The 21,110-nt window shown below is 38.3% G+C and overlaps 1 protein-coding gene across 1 annotated transcript in view; it reads right to left on the minus strand.

Annotated features, from left to right (window-relative positions):
* The window catches only part of Hsd17b4 (hydroxysteroid 17-beta dehydrogenase 4), a 76,520-nt gene that overhangs the window by 38,461 nt on the left and 16,949 nt on the right, over positions 1–21,110 (minus strand). Inside the window, exons 4-11 of the mRNA XM_027400882.2 lie at positions 20,665–20,724; positions 18,080–18,101; positions 17,934–17,980; positions 15,732–15,816; positions 13,991–14,178; positions 6,768–6,859; positions 3,328–3,352; positions 954–1,082 (exon numbers count right to left, since the gene is read on the minus strand). Of these exons, the coding sequence (XP_027256683.1) occupies positions 954–1,082; positions 3,328–3,352; positions 6,768–6,859; positions 13,991–14,178; positions 15,732–15,816; positions 17,934–17,980; positions 18,080–18,101; positions 20,665–20,724 (648 nt within the window). The remainder of the gene's footprint in view (positions 1–953; positions 1,083–3,327; positions 3,353–6,767; positions 6,860–13,990; positions 14,179–15,731; positions 15,817–17,933; positions 17,981–18,079; positions 18,102–20,664; positions 20,725–21,110) is intronic.

A 21,110-nucleotide genomic window follows, 5' to 3' on the forward strand; every position in this document is an offset into this window, starting at 1 on the left:
AGATAAATACATGTAAAATGGTCTCTGCCTCAAAGGAACTTAACATGCAGTTAATAAGCCATACATCTGGAACAAAAGCAGTAAGAACAGTTACCATTAGATGTTCACATGGTAGGAGTTCAGCTAACAGAACATAACACAGGCCAGAATATGTGGGAATATCTTGCAGAACACTTGGGGTCTGAATTTTTCTAAAGAAGTCCTAAAATTGTATATAGGTGACAAAAGGAGGAGCAGGTGGGATAGAAGAGAGAACAGCAAAGGCAATGAGCTGAACCAATGCCACTGTAACTTAACAAGAGAGTTAAGCCTAAGCAAAAAAAAACAAAAAACAAAAAACAAAATACATGCCTCTTAGGGCAATAGAGAAAGCTGCATGAGACTAAGAACACGTGTCTAGGGGCTAGATAGATGGTTCCAAGGTTAGGCGTGCATACTGCTCTTACAGAGGACCCACCCACACTGGAGAGTTCACAACCTATAACTCCAGCTCCAGGACATCTGATGCCCTCTTCTGAACTCCAAAGGTGCTTGCACTAATGTATGTGAGCACACACACACACACACACACACACACACACACACACACACACACACACTTAAAAATAAATGTAAAAATAAAAACAAGCATATGGCTAGAAAATAGACTTCAAAACCAACCACCATTTGGGAAGAGAGTGCATGTAGCACAAATGACTATACCCGCCCCACACACTGCCATCCATCCACCAGAAACACACTAACCAAACACACAGGACTAAGATACACTGAACAACGTAATATGACTATGAGAATAACAACACTATATCCTAAGTACGAAGTGGAGCAGAAACTGTATGTTCCCAAGACCCAAGTGCCAGCTAATGCACAATTGAAACAGATGAAACTGCATTTGGAGAAGACAGCTTGTCACCTCTGCTCCCTGACCAGGACCAAATGGCTTGGGACTGTACCTTGAATGGTCTGTGGCTTGCTAGCATTGCTGAAGTCACAGATCTTCTCCCATTTGTCCCTCACTGCCTCGGGAGTCACGGGCTGATTCCTCTGTCTGACAACAGCTCCAAGGGTCTGCTCCCAGCGCACTAGTTATGGAAACAAAACTAAAACACTGAGCATATAGTTTGAAGGACAGAATGTATGATGCTTAAGAGTCATCTTCAAGAGAAAAGAAAATCCTAGAGAAAAATCATTCTAGCCTCTGAAGAGCTCTACTAAAAACCTTAAAATACATTTTTCTTTAAAAGCCCATTAGCAGTGCCTGGGGAGTAGAGGTTAGATGGGGTGGGGGGTAGGTCGGGGTGGGGGAAGAGGGATGGGGTGAGGGGAGGGAGAGGGAGAAGGAGAAGGGATTGACATGTGAAACAAGCTCCTAATTTGAACTAATAAAAAAATGTAAAAAAAAAAAAAAAAGCCCATTAGTAGAAATGTCAGGTTTTTAGAGAAAGAGCTGCAGCTGAAGGGCAGAGGGAAATGAACAGGTGTGAAGCATAAGAACATAAATGGATGATAACGCTGTAGTAAAACCTATCACTTTGCATGCCAAGTTAAATAACACAAAATTAAATTTAAAAAAAAAAGAAATATCTGATGTTGAAGAGAAACTTCTCTAACTCTGTTAGGTACTGCTAATAGCAGAATCTCCGGCTGAACCTGGGGACTCAGTTACATGTGGTCACACCAATCACAGACCACTTAGCAAAAGATACTCCACTTTGCCTGTGTATAGATAAAGACTGGCAGGACAAGGTCTGCTGCTGCAAACTGGGAACTGGACATGGCAGCCAACAGAGGTTCCAGTTACAGATCCTGGACCACACAGTCACCAACAATTAATTCTCATTCAACCTCCCTTTGCTTGTCCTCTGTTCCCACAGCCCCACCAGAACCTTGTAGGGTCATAAGAAATACTGATGCTCTTAAGTTCTCTTGAGAAATTTAACATTGTTTTCTTTTTAAAACATTCCATAGGAATAAATAACTATACTAACGATGTTTGAACATGATGGTGGGTGGGCACTGGTGACCATTCAATTTAAGACATCTTGAAGGATGAAAAGGATGCCAGTTTCTAGACTTTTTCCTCCTGTAAAAGTGTCCATATGTGCCTGTTGCTGCAATACTTACCTTGCTATTTTAAATGTGATTCAGATGCCATTAAGATAAATGCTTGAGAAATATAAGTCACTTTATGCTTAACTCAACTGAAGTCATTAATGCATATATATGCATATACTCTATAATATGTGTAACAATGCCCTCCAGTGATATCAGTCTTCTAAATAACTCAATTAATTCTATGATTGTGATACCAGCAAACAACTAAAAGCAAGGTGAGATCCTGAATTTTTTCTCTTTGGTTTTGCTTTGTTTTTCAAGAAGGGTTTTTCCATGTAGCCCTGGCTATTCTGGAACTCTATAGACCAGACCCATCTGCCTCTGCCTCCAATTGCTGGGACTAAAGGAGTGCACCTTCATGCCTGGCAATTTTTCACATTTTTTTAACACTACAGAACAACTACTATATTTGGAGCTTAGAAAGTGAGCTGTATCTTCTGTCCCTGAAAGCTGTCCCTAGTATTCTCTTACTCACTCCAGGCATCTTAGGTTCTTCCGTTCTATTTAAAATATTTAGCTTTCATTTTACATGTCACATGTTTACATGTTTACATTTTACAGTTCCCCCTCCCTCCCTTCTCCTGAACCCCCACCTTCCCCTCACCCCTCCCCATTTCTCAGAGAGGGTAAGGCCTTCCTTGGGGAGTTAACAAAGTCTAGCATAACAAGCTGAGGCAGAACCAAAACCCTCCCCCCTGTATCAAGGCTGAGCAAGGTATCCTACCATAGGGAATGGGCTCCAAAAAGCCAGTTCATGCCCCAGGGATAGGTCCTGGTGCCAGACACTATAAATTCTAAAAAGAACTACATGAGAGAATTGGAGAATCTGCCTGTCCATCTAGAATAGGCTCCTCCCACCTTCAGACAGCTCTCTCACTCTCAGACTCACTGTTCTGATGAAACAGCAAGAAGCACATGGGATGCCAGAGTCATTGGCATATAAATGCCAACAAAAAAGAAGCTACAGTATTAGACAGAAGAGAATAAGATTAACCAAGTGCTACCTATAAGGATAGCAGACAGGTTCTTAAAAGTACAGGAGGCCTGAATAATTCCCCATGCTTTAGTTCCTTTTGTAGGCCCAGAATTCAAGTCTGAGTAAGTGTACACTAGTGATAAGGCATTTTATAAGATATTTATCCATCTCTAATGGTTAGATAGGCTATATTTTTTTTTAAATCTATCACAAGCCAAAACCCAACATAGACTTACATTTTCCAATCCAGCCTCCTCCAACCTAATAAAAAGGGAAAAAAGTATCATCTAATGTAAATCATTGAGAGAACATTTTAATTATGAGGAGTACTAGGATGCTAGATGACTATGAATGAAGCATTACAGCTCTGCACAAACCCCCTGGCTCCAAGCCTTTGCAATGTCCATGGCATCAAAGCAGAAGCCTGCAGCAGGCAATGCTGTGGGGATGCATGAGGCTAAGATAAAGTAAAGGACCACATTCTAATTTCCACAGGAAAACATAATGTGTTTTATTTCTGCAATATTTAGGGGAGACAAGTATCCGATTAAAGAAATTCATATTTTCACACACTACTATTGGCCAGAACTTACTGAAATTTCTTATGCATAACAGAAGAAACACATCAGTGCCAGCCACCTTAGTGGAGCTAGGTCCAACATTAAGACTTTTCATCACCTTTTGCCTTTACTATGTGTGGTGGTTTGAATAGGTATGGAACCCCCCTCCCCCATAGACTCATGTGTTTTAATTCTTGGCCCATAGAGAGTGGCACTATTAGGAGGTTTGTTGGAAGAGGTATAGCCTTGTTGGTGTAAGTATGCCATTGTAAGTGTGGGCTTTGAGGTCTTATATGCTCAAGCTACACCCAGTGTGGCAGATAGTCTCCTTGTGTTGCCTAAAGATCAAGACATAGAACTCTCAACTACCTCTCCAGCACTACGTCTGCCTGCATGCTGCCACGTTTCCTGCCATAACAATAATGGGATATGCCTCTGAACTGTACACCAGTGCCAATTAAATGTTTTCCTTTATAAGAGTTGCCATGGTCATAGTGTCCCTTCATAGCAATAGAAACCCTAAGACACTATGCTCACACCTTCTATAATATATCCAATTAATGGTTGATAAATCAGCTTCAGTTTTGACCACAGGCAAAGGTGATGGGGAATTGGGGAAAGAGAAATTCTCAAGAAGGCAACTTAAAACTTTCAAACATTGGCTTTCAATGAACAATCCTTAAATTGTCTGTCACTGGTTACTTAAACGCAAACCAGCACAGGGCACCTTTCTGACTGACCCAAAGCTTTCAGGTAAACAATATGAATAGATATTTCCTCCTAAACATTCATTCTAAATTTGGGACCACATGTAATCACCTTATCTGACCACAAAGTGAAAGCCAACATAACAAAATGTGGTTATTTTCCTCTGCTAGCTGGAAGACATTTTTCCTGCTAAAGGCTCAAGTCATTCTGGGCAAAACACTATGAGCAGACCTTCTCACAGCAGCTGGTTCTTTGTTCTTTCTCAGTTGGCCTGACTTCCTGTTCTTGCTAAGTGTACTTCACTTTCTGCCTTCCATCTCATTAGAATCTTACTAAGCCTTTCCTCTGGTTGCCCTTTAGGTCTTTGGAAGGTGTTCAAGAGTCAATATCTCTAACTTTGGACCACCTCACCTGACTGAGGTGTTTCTCCAGCAATCTGGTAGTAACATCTCCTTTAACTATTTTGTGAGTGAAGAAACAAACTACAAACTCTTATCAGGGGCCAAAATAACTACACCAGTTGGACCAATCTTCATCTACCACTAACAACTCCAGGAATCCATCAGAAGTGAGCAAAGCATACTTTCAAGTTTAAACTCAGGTTTATTACGGTTATCTCTTACTATATTTTTTCAATTGTATACATCAAATGTTACTCATTTTAAAAAAAAAAAAAAAGGCCGCACGTAGTAAGAGAAAATAATAACATAACACTGTATGTATGCATGATCTCAGTTGTATGATTACAGAGATGAAGATGTATATAAAATATCCATCTAAAAGAAGAGTCTTTGTAAAATGCACACCGAATAGAAGACTGGAAGGAGATATTTTTTTAAAAATTAGTAGTAGTTTTCTGAATAGTAATAATGTATGGCTTTCATTTTCTCCTATTTACATTCCTATGTATTTAAGATTTCCACAAAGATGATATATTATTTTATACAGTTAATAATAATGTAACTATAAAGAAATAAGTAATATTTTTATTCCTAGCTAGACAAAAAGAGGTCAGACCAAATTTCAAATTCTAAGTAGCTCAATATCATTAAATTTTTCTATTCTGTAAAATTAAGAGTGCAAAGCTCTTTCTATATCTAATTTTCATAATTTACATTCAGCTAGTATGATTAGAAAGGTGAAGAACATAGCTGTGCTCAAATATATAAAGGCCTTTTCTCCTTAACTCATTCAACAGCTTTTAATTCAAATGAAACTGGCTAATAATAATTACTTTAAACTGAGACAGATTCTTTTGCTACTAAGAAGTATTTTGAATGCTACAGTCTATATGCTATAGGTTCATAATTCCAGAGTATCAAAAATGGGGTAAAGAGAGGTCTAATATACAACACTTTAGGCTAAAATAAGGGATCAAACATAAATGGCTACAAAATATGTAAATTAGCTAAGTTTAGTGATACACATCTGTAATCCTGCCTATCTGAGCTGTTGAGGCAGGAGGAGCTCAAGTTCAAGGCCTACCTGGGGCTATGAACTAAGTTAAATGCTGGCCTAGGTGAGCCCCTGTCTAAAAATAAAAATATAAACTTAACAGAGCTGAGATGGTGACAGAGCCTTCACCTTGCACAAGGTCTTAAATCTAATCCCTGTGAATACAAATGATTTCAACAAATAATGGGCTGTGTGTCGCTTTTGTTTTTATAATAAACATGGAAAGTTTCATAGTAAGGGAAAAATAGAAAAGCTTACTGCTGAATTTAAAATAAAAAAGCTGTATTTATTGATCTGTCACACGCAAACATAATTTATAACTAAAACTAGAAGAAGGAAATACTAGGCTCCCATGTCAAGGGTTTTAATGATTTATAGTTGTCACAAAGACCCCAAGAAAACTAAAGCTCTGCAAGATTAATTCACATCATAACACTTTGAGCCAGCAAGAGCTATGTCAAACGTTCAAATTCTGGCCTTCTTGACTCTACACATCTGCTTTATCATTCAGCCTCTTAAATCAATGAGACTTCCTATATTTTACTAAACACATCAAATCAGCCACATTGCAATTAGGGGAAATACTAAAAATGGGCATCTATGAAAGAAGAGTTTGTAATAATAATGTCACTTTCTAAAAAAAGGGGGGGGGGCATGGATCCACACTTACCTGCTTAAAACAAGGTCTTGCTATGTAGTCCCATCAGAACACAAACTCACATCCTCCTACCTTGGCCTCTAGAATGCTGGGATAACAGTGTAAACAGTGTATACCATCTTTCCTGGTTTAATGCTTGTTCCTTAACAACATATATATGATATTTGATAAATCAAGTGCTACAACTAATACATATTTTTCTACATGTAAACATTTGGGAAATACTAATATCCAATCTTTTTAAAATCTAATAACCATAGCAACGCTTTAGAAGAAAAGCAAAGTTTCAAAATACCTCAAATAAACCACCATTTTCCTCACAGCTCTCATGGCAAAGCCAAAGTACCAGAGGAGCCACATAATCTGGCTTCAGGGCTTCAACAATATCTGAAATAAATACAAGAATATCTATAAGCAAGAGCACGTACAGGTTTCATAAATCATTTTTCACTTTCTGAAAGTATTTTACATTAATAATCAGACACTTTTAAAATAAATGTGGACAAAATTATTATATAGATAATTAATCTAAGCTTAAAAGTTTTAGAGCTTTTTCATCCCAGCTGAGAAAAGCCTAACATACTCAAAAGTTTCTCCAATCATAGGTATCTTTCAATGATGGGTTGCATATATTTGTTGAAAACAAAATTACCAGAGCTGCCTAGGCAAGAACTATTGAGAAAAAAATAAAACGAAAATTGGCCATCTTAGTTACCACTCACCCTCAAAGTCCTTTAACTCAGCTTGCTGTTTAATAAGAATCTAGGAAACTACAAGCATCCTTGGCAAATGTCAGCAAAGATAATGACTAAGACGGAACGTACAGCTGCATAGGATAGGAAAACTGTTAAGAATGACCTCCCACTGCACTTCTGCGAACAGCGTATTAGTGCAGAAAAGAACTACACAAGGAAAAAGAAGACCTGGACTTCAGTGTCAGCTCTGTGGGCACAAGACTCAACTCTACTACTCCCAGGCCTTTATCAGTAAGCTAGTAATTTAAAGTGCTTTCTTGCCTATGGTATTAAGATGTACCAAGCACAAATGAGAAATGACTATATCCTATAATAACTTATTTGTTTATAATACATTATAATTGTACCTAAAGGATTGTGTTAGGTGCAAATTTTAATTGACATAATCAAATACAATTATACTTAGATGAAAAAAGAAATTTTTTTTGGTTTTTTTGAGACAAGGTTTCTCTGTATAGCCCTGGCTGTCCTGGAATTCACTCTATAGAACAGGCAGGCCTCAAGCTCACAGACATTCTGCCTGCCTCTGCCTCCTGTGTGCTGGGATAAAAGGCATGTGCCACACTATCCAGCGAAAATTCTGATATAAAATCTAATGGCATGCTACGTGAAGTTTTACTCACCAATCTTTGCCTAGGCAACTCAATTTTTCTCCTGAAAAACTGTTACTTTGTTGCTCAAGCATCAAGGATACAGTTATTACAAAAGAAACTTAAGGGAAGCCTAAACACAGAAAATGAAGAAAGTGTCAACCAAGAGAACACAGGGAAGAAACTACAAGGCAGAAACAAGAGATGAACAAAGAACTAAGAAAGAATCCATCATACCAGCACTTATAAACCAACAAACCCCTGAGGGTAATGATGAGGAAGAGGAGGACCATAATAAGAAGTCAGGAAGAAATAAACAAGAGTACAACAAAACAGAAAAACAATGAAATTAAAGGAATTAGAAAACCTCTCTCAAGTTAGGAAATAAGGAGGAGTCTAAGAGAGACATACATGGTCCCATGGAGAAGGGGAAAGGGACAAGATCTCCTGAGCTAATTGGGAGCATGGAGGGAGGGGAAAGGGAGCTAGGAGAAACAGAAGGGGAGAAGAGGAGGGATGAGGAGGACATGAGGGAGCAGGAAGGTTGAGTTGGGGGAAGAATAGAGGAGAGCAAGATAAGAGATACCATAATAGAGGGAACCATTATAGGTTTAAAGAGAAATCTGGCACTAGGGATATGCCCAGAGATCTACAAGGAAGATACCTTCTAACAATCTAAGCAATAGTGGAGATGCTACATTAAATGCCTTTCCCCAATAATGAGATTAATGACTACCATTATATGCCTTCATCCAGCAGCTGGTGGAAATAGAAGCAGACACCCACAGCTAAAAAATGAACTGAACTGGAATCCAGTTGCAGAGAAGGAGGACTGATGAGCAAAGTGGTCCAGACCAGGCTGGTGAAACCCACAGAAACAGCTGACCTGAACAACAGGGAGCTCTTGGTCCCCAGACTGATAGCTGGGAAACCAGCATGGGACTGATCCAGACCCCATGAATGTGGGTGTCAGTGAGGAGACCTAGGAAATCTATGGGGCCCCTTATCAGTACTTATCTCTAGCATAGATATGGACTTTGGGAGCCCATCCCACATAGAGGGATACTCCCTGAGCCTAAACACACGGGATGGGCCTGGGCCCCATCCCAAAGGATATAACAGACTCTGAAGACCTCCTTATGGAAGGCCTCACCCTCCCTGGGGAGCAGAAAGAGTATGGGATAGGTAGGGTGTTAGTTGGAGAGGCAGGGAAGGAGAGAAGGGAGAGGGAACGAGGATTGACATGTAAAACAATCTTTTTTCTAATTCAAATAAAAACTTTTTTTAAAAAAAGAAAAAAAAAGGAAAAAAGAAAACCTCTCTCAATGATCCAAAATGTAAATATTCTTAATTTTCTAATTAAAATATGCAGATTCACTGATTGAGTTTTAAAACAAGATGCTTCATTTGTTTTCTCTATGGAATAGACTTCACTGGAAAAGACACACAGATACGAGGAAGACACAATCTATGTCATAGATCACGGAAAAAGTAAACTACAAACCAAGAGTAGTCAGAAGAGACAAAGACCAGCACAACACATTAATAACACAGACAACCCATAAAGAACATGGGACTGGAGAAACAGCTAAGCAACATAAAGCGCTGTGCTCAAATGTGAGGATGGGAGTTTGAATCCCCAGAAACCCACATAAATGCCAGATGGGTGTAGCACCCTGCCTGTAATGCTAGCCTCAGAGGGCAGTGACAGGAGATGTCAGCACAAGCTGGCTAGCTAGCAAGACTAGCTATACTGGCAAGTTCCTGATTTGATTTGAAAGACACTGCCTCAATGTATAAGATGGAGGATGACTTACAACATCAGCCTGGGTTCTTCACATGCACATAAAACATAAAACAGTGCTTGAAGAGATCAGGGATATAAGGGACATACCTAACCATAATAAAAACAGTAGGCAGCAAGCTGACAGCCAACATCAAATTACATGGAGAAAAACTCAAAACAATTCTACTAAAATCGAGAATAAGACGTTGCCCACTTTCTCCATATCTACTCAATATAGTACTTGAAGTTCTAGGTACAGCAATAAAACAACTAAAGGAGATCAAGGAGTTACAAAATGGAAAGGAAAAAGTCAAAGTATCATTATTTGCAGATTATATGACAGTATACATAAACTGACCCCAAAAATCTACCAGGGAACTCCTACAACTGATAAATACCATTAGTGAAGTGGCTGGTTACAAGATTAATCCCCCAAAATCAGTAGCCCTCCTATATACAAACAATAAACAGGCTGAGAAAGAAATCGGGGAAACATCACCCTTCACAATAACTACAAATATAAAATATCTTGGTGGTGTAACTCTAACCAAGCAAGTAAAAGACCTGTATGAAACAACTTCAAGTCTTTGAAGAAAGAAATTGGAGAAGATATCAGAAGATAGAAAAATCTCCCATGCTCATGGATCAATAAGATCAACATGGTAAAAATGTCAATCTTACCGGAAGCAATTTACAGATTCAATGCAATCCCCATCAAAATCCCAACACAATTCTTTACAGACCTTGAAAGAATAATACTAAACTTCATACGGAAAACCAAAAAACCCAGGATAGCTAAAACAATCTGAACAATAAAGAACTTCCAGAGGTATCACCACCCCTGATTTCAAGCTCTACTACAAGGCTAGAGTAATAAAAACCAGATTGTATTGGCATAAAAACAGACAATAAAAATCAATGGAATCAAGTTGAAGACTCAGATGTAAATGCACACACCTATGGACACCTGATTTTTGACAAAGAAGTCAAAATTATACAATGGAAAAAAGAAAGCATGTTCAACAAATAGTTCTATAACTCACTGTTGGCATGTGGAAGAATACAAATAGATCTGTTATCTATCACCCTGTACAAAATTCAAGTCCAAGTGGATCAAAGACCTCAACAAAAATCCAGATACACTGAACCTCATAGAAGAGAAAGTGGGAGATAGCTATGAATGCACTGGAATAGGAGACAACTTTCTAAACAGGACACGAATAATGCAGGCACTACGATCAACAAGTAATAAGTGGGACATCATGAAACTGAAAAGCTTCTGTAAAGCAAAAGACACTGTCAATAAGACAAAATAGCAGCCTAAAATCCCCACATTTGAGAGAGGACTAATCTCCAAAATATATAAAGAACTCGAGAAATTAGATATCAACAAATCAAACTATCCAATTTTAAAAATGGAGTACAGATTTAAACAAAGAATTCTCAACAGAAGAATCTCAAATGGCTGAGAAATGTTTAAAGAAATGTTTTAACATTTAAAGAAATGTCCAGCCTTTGGGAGCTCACTCCACATAGAGGGATACTCTCTCAGCATAGACACACAGGGGAGGGTCTAGGCCCTGCTCCAAATGACATGGCAGACTTTGAAGATTCCCCCATGGCAGGCCTCACCCTCCCTAGTTGGATAAGACAACTGACTAATGCTAAGAGCTCTAATAAAAAAAGAAACAATATACAAAGACAGATGGATACCAAAAGCAGACAAGTGAAAATAATAGAATCAAAAGAAAACAAGCCAGACAAACAAAGGGCAAGTATCACATTATCTTTCATATGAAGAATCTAGACTGAAGAAAAAATACATGAAACAAGAAGGGGTGCTATTTATATAATAAGGGCATAAAGTTAACAAAGGAGGATATGAGGGTAAATAAGATCAAAGTACATTATATAAAATAAATATGAAATGTAATGTGATCAATTATTTTATATGATCAATATATGTAAAGAAAAAATTTACAAGGAAAGAAAATGCTTTGTAAATCAAAATCACTGCAACAGAAATGAAGAACAAATGCACTTGAGGATATGTCACTATAAACTCCTGAAACCAAAGGCAAAGAGAAATAGGAATGAAGCCAGGTGGGTGATGCACACCTGTAAGTTAGCACTTAGGAGGCTGAGGCAGGAGAATCAAGAGTTCAAGGCCAGACTGGCCTACACAGCAAGTTCTATGCAGGCCTGCACTGTGTCTGTGTTTCCTTGATTAGATTATTTGAGACTGGGAGACCCACCCTAAATCTGGATCATCTGAGGTAGGAAGATCTGCCCGAAATCTGAGTCATATCTTCTAGTGGCAGCCCATGAAAGGACATGGAAGAAGAACGCTTTCACTTCTTGCCTGCTTGCCCTCACTCTCACTGGCCAACTTCATGTATTTGACAAAGGATTTGCTTCCAAAATACACAAATACTTAAAACTCAAAAAAGGAACCAACTCAGGCTAAGAATGGAGCAGCACGCATTCAAGAGGCTGAAGCAAGATTTCAAGTGTGGAGCCAGTTTAAGCTACAAAGCAAGATCCTATCTGGTGACCTTAGTTCAATCCACAGACCATGTAAAGGTGGAATAAGAAAACCAATGCCAGCCGGTCGTTGGTGGCGCACCACTTGGGAGGCAGAGGCAGGCGGATCTCTGTGAGTTCGAGGCCAGCCTGGTCTGCAGAGTGAGTGCCAGGATAGGCTCCAAAGCTACACAGAGAAACCCTGTCTCAAAAAAAAAAAAGAAAGAATGAAAGAAAGAAAGAAAGAAAGAAAGAAAGAAAGAAAGAAAGAAAGAAAGAAAGAAAGCAAAGAAAACCAATGCCATAGTTATCCTCTGACCTCCACATACATCACATAACATCTGCCCAAATGCAAACACCATGGGCACACACACGAATAATAATCAACCAATAGACACTTACCAAAAGAAATAAATGCAAAATACAGACAGATGCCAGAATCACATGGCATCAAGGGGGTCTCAGATTAAGATAGTAATGCCATATCATTGGCTAACTATTAAAAATACTAAAATTCAATTTCAATTTGCCCATTGCTGGCAAAATACAGCACAAGGACTGAGTCAGTGCTGGCAGGAATGCAAATGATAAAGTCAGTAAGAAGAACCCTCAGTAGTTCTTTACACAGATACAGTAAGTAGTCTTACAAATTATCCAATAATCACATTTCTTAGTATTCTCGAAAAAACTGAAATTTTATATCCATATAAAACTTACATGGGAATTTTTATTTGTAGCTATCATCTTAGGATTTCTCTTAGTGGGATAAAACAACATGACCAAAAGCAATCTGAGGAGGAAGAGCTTCATTTCATCCTCCAGGGAATTCAGGGCAGGAACCTGGAGGCAGGAACTGATGCAGAGGCCACAAAGGTGTATTCCTTACTGACTTGTTCCTCATGGCTTGTTCAACCTGCTTTCTTATACCAGCCAAGACAACCTGCCCAGGGGTGATACCACCCACTCACTACAGGATGTGCCCACCAACATCAATCATTAATCAAGAAATGCCCGATAAGCCAATCTAGTATGGGCATTTTCACAGTTGGGTTTCTGTCATCCCAAATGATTCTCACCTGTGTCAAATTAACATCAAAACTACCTAGCACAGTAGCTTTAGTCACAATTAACAAAAATAAGAAGTAACCAAGATGCCATCAGATGTAATTACAAATTGTGTTACTCTTATAACATGGAATGTGTCCAAACAATACATGAGTTTTGATGCCCCTCCCCCAGAGTCATCCAGAAGGAAAAAAGAAGGAATAAGTGAGGCACGGGTGAATTCTGTATGATTCTGAAAAAGTGGACACATATGGATACATATTATAGCTGAATGTGACAAAGTGAACCCCTTAGCTAAGAACAATCAATCAGCATTGGTTCATCAATTATAACAAGACATCACAGTCATGAACAGGAAACCACGAAAGGAGACATACATGAGAATTCTGAACAGACTGCCCAATTTTCCTATAAAGCAAAACTGCTCTAAAAATAAAGTAAGTTACATTTCATATTTATGCTATGCATTTCATATTATATTTTATATATTGTGTATAAGTAAGCAATTATAATAATTGTGTAGTAATTATAAAATAATAAGAGTATTATTATCCTGTCTAAAGAAATATATGTGTGCATCTAACAATGCAGAGAAAAAGGATGAAAGTTTACTTCTATGAAGAAATTAATGGTCACTTTTCATCCTTTCCACTGTACTCTAAATTTTTCAACAATGGCCATAAATTATACAAAATGTTTTTGAAATTGGAAAAAAATTTTAAGTATTCAGAAAATCAAATCCTTTTGCCAAGCTTACTCCACACAGTGTGACAGAAGTGCAGAGTCTGAGCACACTCACCTTCTGGCAGCACAGTCTTTGTCATCCGTGACCCAGCATTGGGGGCGATGGTGTTGCAGTGAATGTTGTTCTTCCTGCCTTCAATTGCCAGAGTATTGCAGAGGCCCAGAACACCCATCTTCGCAGCACTGTAATTTGCCTGACCAAAGTTGCCATATATCCCAGAAGCTGAGGAAGTCATAAGGATCCTAAAAGAAAACAACCCCTCAACATCATCTCACCCATGTTTTCCCAACACTGAAGCCCTGACTCTATCCTGTCAAAGGCACATAGCATCCTTCACTTCTCACAGCTGTGACTCACATAGTTAGAATAATGTTGATAGAATTGGGATGTTTCAGAACATCACAATTTAAGTGCATAGAAAGGATTTAAGTGCATAGAAAGAATCTCTGATTACAGCCAAGTGAATTTAAATATAATGATGTCTATATACTAAATCAAACCCAACAATATTTATAGATACAAACTAGCAACATGTAAATTAAAATTTTGGCAAGAAATATTAAGTTGAACAGTTGTAATTCTTTAATGGTCACCACTTGGCTGCTCAGTTTCTGGATAATACTAAATGCCATTCTAAAACCTAACCCAATCTCACTCTGCTTAGAACAAATAAAATAAATCACACCATTTACTTTCAACCATCAAGATCAATATAAAAGTCTCAACAACAACAACAACAACAAAAAAAGTCATCAGTAACAATGTGCTTCTACAACTATCTGAAGCCTAAATTGCAGGACTGAGCCTGACACCAGAGTGGATGGTATAAATGGACCCATATTAAGTTATACTTGTGCAGTAATAAAATTAAGTCCTGTAGCCAGGCAGTTCACAAAGTCTAGCTCATGGTGGGCTAGCATCAGAAGAAAGGGCAACTCATCTCTGTCCAGCCAGTTACCAGGCACAATAAATAGCATTCTGTTTATGAGCAAATCTTCGGTGCCTGCACTGCCTTCTGAAATGGTTGTGTGCAGTTTCCTACAAAACTAAAAATCTTCCATCTTGGAATGAAGCTCATTAAGCCACACGATGGTTACAGAGCCGAAACAAGAAGATGTCCTAAGGGGAGGTAAAACATTCCACACTGCTAGGAAGCTCAGTAAGCTCAGTAACTATGCAAAGACTTTAGGAAGTCCCTGAAACCAACAGGATTCACTAGATCCTACCCTCCCCAGGGGTCCATAAGTAGTAAAGATAGCTGATAAAGACTCTCAGCCAACCTGACCTGTCTAGAAGAGGCTCAACTCCACTGAGACACCTGGTAAGTCACTCTCCAACCTGTTGTGCTCTTACAGGTCATTCAGTGAACTCCAGTTGTCCAGTTTTTGTGAACTGTAGCCTATGCTAATGTGGAACTTTGGTGATACAGCCCTCTTTGAGTCCTTTCTGCTCCTGTTAGTGGCCCCCACCCATATTCCTGTAATTAACTCCAACAAAACTCATTGTTTTGCCAAGTGGTTTCTGTACTTCTGTTGTTGGTTCCCTATCTGGGAATAAACAAACATTGTCTCCCCAAGAATAGCGTCACACAACAAAAATGATGGAGGTTCATGGGAAATGTACTAATAATGAAAAGCATGTGGTGAAAGAAAGATACAAACCTAGTAAGTGGGCACTAAATGACACTTGAAAGCCTGAACATGTATAAGAGTACTTGCCCCAGTACCAAGCAATTGTTTAAGAGCACTTGATGCAAACATCTTCAATCCTCTCTGGTGACTTCAGGCAACTCTACCTTCCATAATTCTGTTTCTTCATATGATCCCATGCTGCCCGGGTCACTTGGAAAGAGCCCCGCAAATGAACTCTCTGAATAATATCTAAAAAACAAATTATTTTTATTATATATTTTGTCAAAAGTTAGGTATGCTTTAGAATAAACTTATACAAACATATTATATTTACTCAAACTTATACAACATATCATTTTATATCCAGCATTCATAACCACCTATGGTCATACCCAAGTAATCACTCTTGCTTTCATTACAATTATGCTAGCAATCATCAATTCATACCCATACCTATGAACTTTTCCTATAATTTATAAAATTATTGTAATCCTTGAATATATCTAAACATAATGCTATACTAAATGCCCACTCAAAAAAATTTATTAATATAACCTGAGAGGGCAGGGAGACGGTTCAGTTGGTCTTTTACATCTCTACTTGACTGTGTACCAGGCAACACAAACTTAACCAAAGTAAATTCTGGCCACCCTCCCTTCAATAAGCACATTTAGGGATTTAGTTCAGCTGGGAAAGGGCTTGTCACATAAACATGACCTGAGTTGGAGTCCCAGGAGCCATGTGGAAAAGTTAGGCATGGTGGTAAATGTATACAATCCCAGTGCTGGTGAGGTGAAGGTGGTCCCTGGGACTGCCTAATCAGCAAGTCTAGCCTAATTAATGAGCTCCAGACCAATGAGAGGTCCTATCTCCAAGGAGGCAGGTAGCATTTCTGAGGATAACCCAGCATTGTCTCTGGCATATAAATGTATATGCCTATCCATCTGACACAAATTCACTAGCTAATATACATGCATTAAAAGCAAATATCTAAATATAATACCCATGAATTTACGTATGTAACTTGTACTCAAAATAACCAAACATAGTTAGACCACACTGCTCATCACTGGGGAATATTTAGAAGATACTATTATCTCTATTTTTGCCAAGATTTTCAAATGAGTTAGAGGGGGTCTACTTTCAAAGACTTCAATCCTGTGAGTAGACCCCTTGGGAACATTTTAGAGAAACAACTCTAGGTTGAATGCTGTCTCGTTTTGACCATTCTTACCTATTTGGTTTCATCTGGAAACCCCCAAAATTTTTACATACAAATATTAGATGAAAGGGATTGTAAATGCAAAACCAAGGTTAGAAAAAGGGGTGATGGATTGGGGGACTAAATAGGGTAGAATCCCTTCTGTTAGGTGGAAAAGTCCCACTTGCCAGCCAGTCTTCTCTCTCTCAGCTTCCTTTCCCAACTGTCCCAAGGGAAGAGGAACTAAAAGCTTTCCTTTCCTTAATTCTGGGTTGCAAGGATATCATGCCTTTTCCAAAAGCTCTAGGGCCAGAGATGAATTCTTAGCAATGATGTGATTGTCCCAGCTCAGCTGCTATGCCTGCCACTGTCTGAGCCACTGGTCTCTTGTGATGACTGATGAAAACAACCAAACAGGAACAAAAGAAAAATAAACTACAAGCATGATTTCATCATTGTACAAATTCAACCTTTGCAACAAGGGAAAGGAAAATGAAAAATATTTCCTATTTATTAGAAACTTCAGATGTATATGTACAGGTTTTGTCCTACTCTTTTCTTAAAACCTTTGTTTTTAATTTGTAGTGCCCTGTGCTCTTTCAAATCCTGCTCTACTCATGGTGGCAGGAGGTGCAGAGGGGACACAGCTAGATAAAATATGGTAAAGGGGGCTGGAGAAATGGCTCAGTGGTTAAGAACACTAGCTGGTCTTCCAGAGGTCCTGAGTTCAATTTCCAGCAACCATATGATGGCTTACAACCATCTGAAATGAGATCTTCTGCCCTCTTCTGGCCTGCAGGGATCCATGTGGACAGAACACTGTATATATGATAAATAAATAAAATCTTTTTTAAAAAATGGTAATAGCTATTAAAAAAGAGTTAATACTGCTAAAAAAAAAGCTAACAACCTCTTGGGGAGATAAAAGGAGAAACATTGCAAGAAACAAAATTATTTTCAGTAACTTCTGCAAATGACAGAACTATTTTTTAACAAATGTTTAAAAATATGATACTTCTAACTATATAAATCATTGTCAATAGTCTAAATTCATTTATATTAACAGTAGCAAATAGAAGGTATTTCCTTAACTGTACATATGCATTAAATATTAAATTGACAAAATGGATAGTTACATTCCACAGAAACATGAAAAACAGCTTACCCCAGTCTTCATCACTTATCCTGGAGAAGGAACGGTCCCTCAGGATTCTAAAATATTGACAATATGTATGGTCAGAGTGGAAAGGAAAATATATAGTGATAAACACAATGGTGTGTACTTTATTTGAAATGAAAATAAAAACTCACCCAGCATTATTGACCACAACATCTACAATATAAAAAAGATCCCAAGTTACATAAAACAAATATATTAATTTGCACTTGCTTACAGTTCACATCTATTTTAAAACTGTTTCTAAAAGCCCCCAGAAAAACTAAATATAAGAATGCTGTCAAAAACAAAACTTTATACCTATAGCAAAAAACTTACAAAAATACAATCACCACGCCTTATCTTCCTGTCAAATGTAAATATTTAAATTTCCTTTCTTCTGCCAAAATCCTGGTAGCCCACAAGCTATCTACACCCTCGAGTGAATCAACTACAAACCATCTTGTACTTAACTTCAAAATCCACTCAGAGAGTTAACAGTTCTCAACATGCTCTGCAACAGTCAAAATTCAAGAAGCCAGGGAAGTAAGCACCAGGATTCAGGCCTGTAATCCAGTCACTTGTGAAGTGAAAGCAGGAGGCTCATGAGATGAAAGCCAGTCTCACCTACACAGCAATTTTGGTGGTAACCTGTACTACATGAGACCTTGTCTCAAAAACAAACAACAAAAAAAAAAAAAAAGAAAAGAATCCAAAAGAAAGAGGAAGAGGAGAAGTAGAAGAGGAGGAGGAGGAGGAGGGGGAGGTGCTGGAGAGATGGCTCAGAGGTTAAGAGCACTGATTACTCTTCCAGAAGACCCAAGTTCAATTCCCAGCAACCACATGGTGGCTCACAACCATCTGTAATGAGATCTGGTGTCCTCTTCTGACCTGCAGGCTTACATACAGGCAGAACACTGTATACATAATAAAGAAATCTTTAAAAAAGAAGAAAAGCACTGAAGTTAGAAATTAATTGCCTATTTGATAAGTCTTCATAATCTCACTATATGCAAAGAAAGTAAAGCTTTTAAAGATTCAATCACTGGAATCCTGTGGCTGTCCCCATCCTCTGCCTTCACACTCTGTGGTTTCTGTCCCTGTCAGATGGCACATGACCATGGCTCTTACGATTCAACCAACGAAACTAGAACAAGAAGTGTGTCAGACTTAACAAGGAAGGGATACACTCAATTGACAAAAAGTAGTGCTGTCCAGGCAGTTTCATTTCCCTCTGGCAATCCATTAATTTTAGTAGAATGTGTGGACTAAACCACAGGAGGAGTATGTACAGAAGAAGGACCAAGAGTACACTTATTGAGCTGGGTACTTTTATGTCAACTTGACACAGGCTAAAGCCATTTGAGGTAAGGGAGCCTCAATTAAGAAAATGCCTCCTAAAATCTGGCCATAGGAAAGCCTGTAAAGCATTTTCTTAATTAATGATTGATGAGGAAGTACCCAGCCCATTGGTCCTGGGTTCTATAAGAAAGCAAGCTAAGCAAGCCATGAGAAGCAAGTCAGTAAGCAGCACCCCTCCATAGCCTCTGCATCAGCTCCTGCATCCAGGTTTGAGTTCCTGTTCTGACTTCCTTTGATGATGAACAGTGATATAGAAGTGTAAGACAAATTAACCCTTTCCTCCCCAACTTGCTTTTTGGTCATGGTGTTTCATCATGGCACTAGAAACCCTAACTAAGATACACATAATTCTTCAAAATTTATAAGACCTAAATGAACTTAATTATTAAAAAGAATGCACCAGGTTCATTATTGCCAAAATACTGATTTATCTCAGAAATGTATTTAAGACTTAATTGAATTATAATTAAAAAGGGAAAAGAGCTTATGCTCACAATATTTTTTAATCACTTAGGTGCAAAAAAATTTAAAAAGATATATATAGAGACATATATATGCATATATAAACATGTTATTAAGAGTATCACCTCAAGTCTATTATGAAGTAAAACAGGTTAAATAAAATATTTGAATTATAAAACAAACCCAAAAATTTAAATAGCAAGATATATTTGTTTACTAAACAAATGTCAATTCAAAAATACTAGGAAGTTAGAAAGTGCTTCATTAGGGGCTGGAGAGATGGCTCAGAAGTTAAGAGCACTGGCTGCTCTTCCAGAGGACCTGAATTCAAATCCCAGTAACCACATGGTGGCTCACAACCATCTGCAATGAGATCTGGTGCCCTCTTCTGGCATGCAGGCAGAACACTGTATACATAATCAATAAACAAATCTTAAAAAAAAAAAAAAAAAAAAAAAAGTGCTTCATTAAGACCATGTCACAGTTAGCTGTCATTGTTAACTTAACCCAACCTATAATCACCTGGAAGAAAGTCTCACTGAAGGACTGTCTACATTGAGTTCACCTATGTGCAAGTCTGTGGTGGACTATCTTAATTAAGCTAATTGATATGTGAAGACCTGGGCCACTATAAGTGGCACCATTCCTTAAGCAGGGTGTTCTAAACTGTGTAAGAACGGGGAAATGGAGCTGAGCACAGGCAAGCAAGTAGCAAGCACACATTCACATCCCTGCTACAGATCAGTGATGTGACTAGTATTTCATTCCTGTCATGACTTCCCCACAATGACAGACTACAGCCTAGATTTGCAAGTCAAAATAAATTCCTTTCTCCCTAAGTTGCTTTTCCTGGTGGTATTTTACCACTGTAATAGAAATGGAACTTAAAGGAACTATAAATGCAAGAAAACATCACCTATTCTGCCGAAAGCATCCAGGGCTGTCTTCACAAGCTTCTCTCCTGCTTCAACCGAATCTGACAAGGGCAATGAGGACAAAACTTCAATCATTTCCCACAAATCACTTCCTGTGGCTCAGAGCAAAAGCATGAGTGATACTATCACCAAACAGAATTAAAATCAAAAAAGGCACATAGCAATCAACAGAGTTCAGTATTACCAAAAAAATGTTTATGCCAGGCAGCACAATGCTGCCAAGAACTAACCACAGCAACACTGTCCAATAAAACTGCTTATGGAAAAGGGAAGGGGTATGAAGTAATACATGTTAATTACATTTTTAAACTTCCTATGAAGTTGAAAATACTCTATTCCACCATTGCATAATACAGCAACCAATAATCAAATGTGGCTACTGAGTGTTCAAAAGTGTGGCCAGCATAGCAGGCAAATACTTAGTTTA

This window comes from Cricetulus griseus, chromosome 2, assembly GCF_003668045.3.
Source record: "Cricetulus griseus strain 17A/GY chromosome 2, alternate assembly CriGri-PICRH-1.0, whole genome shotgun sequence".
NCBI lineage: Eukaryota > Metazoa > Chordata > Mammalia > Rodentia > Cricetidae > Cricetulus > Cricetulus griseus.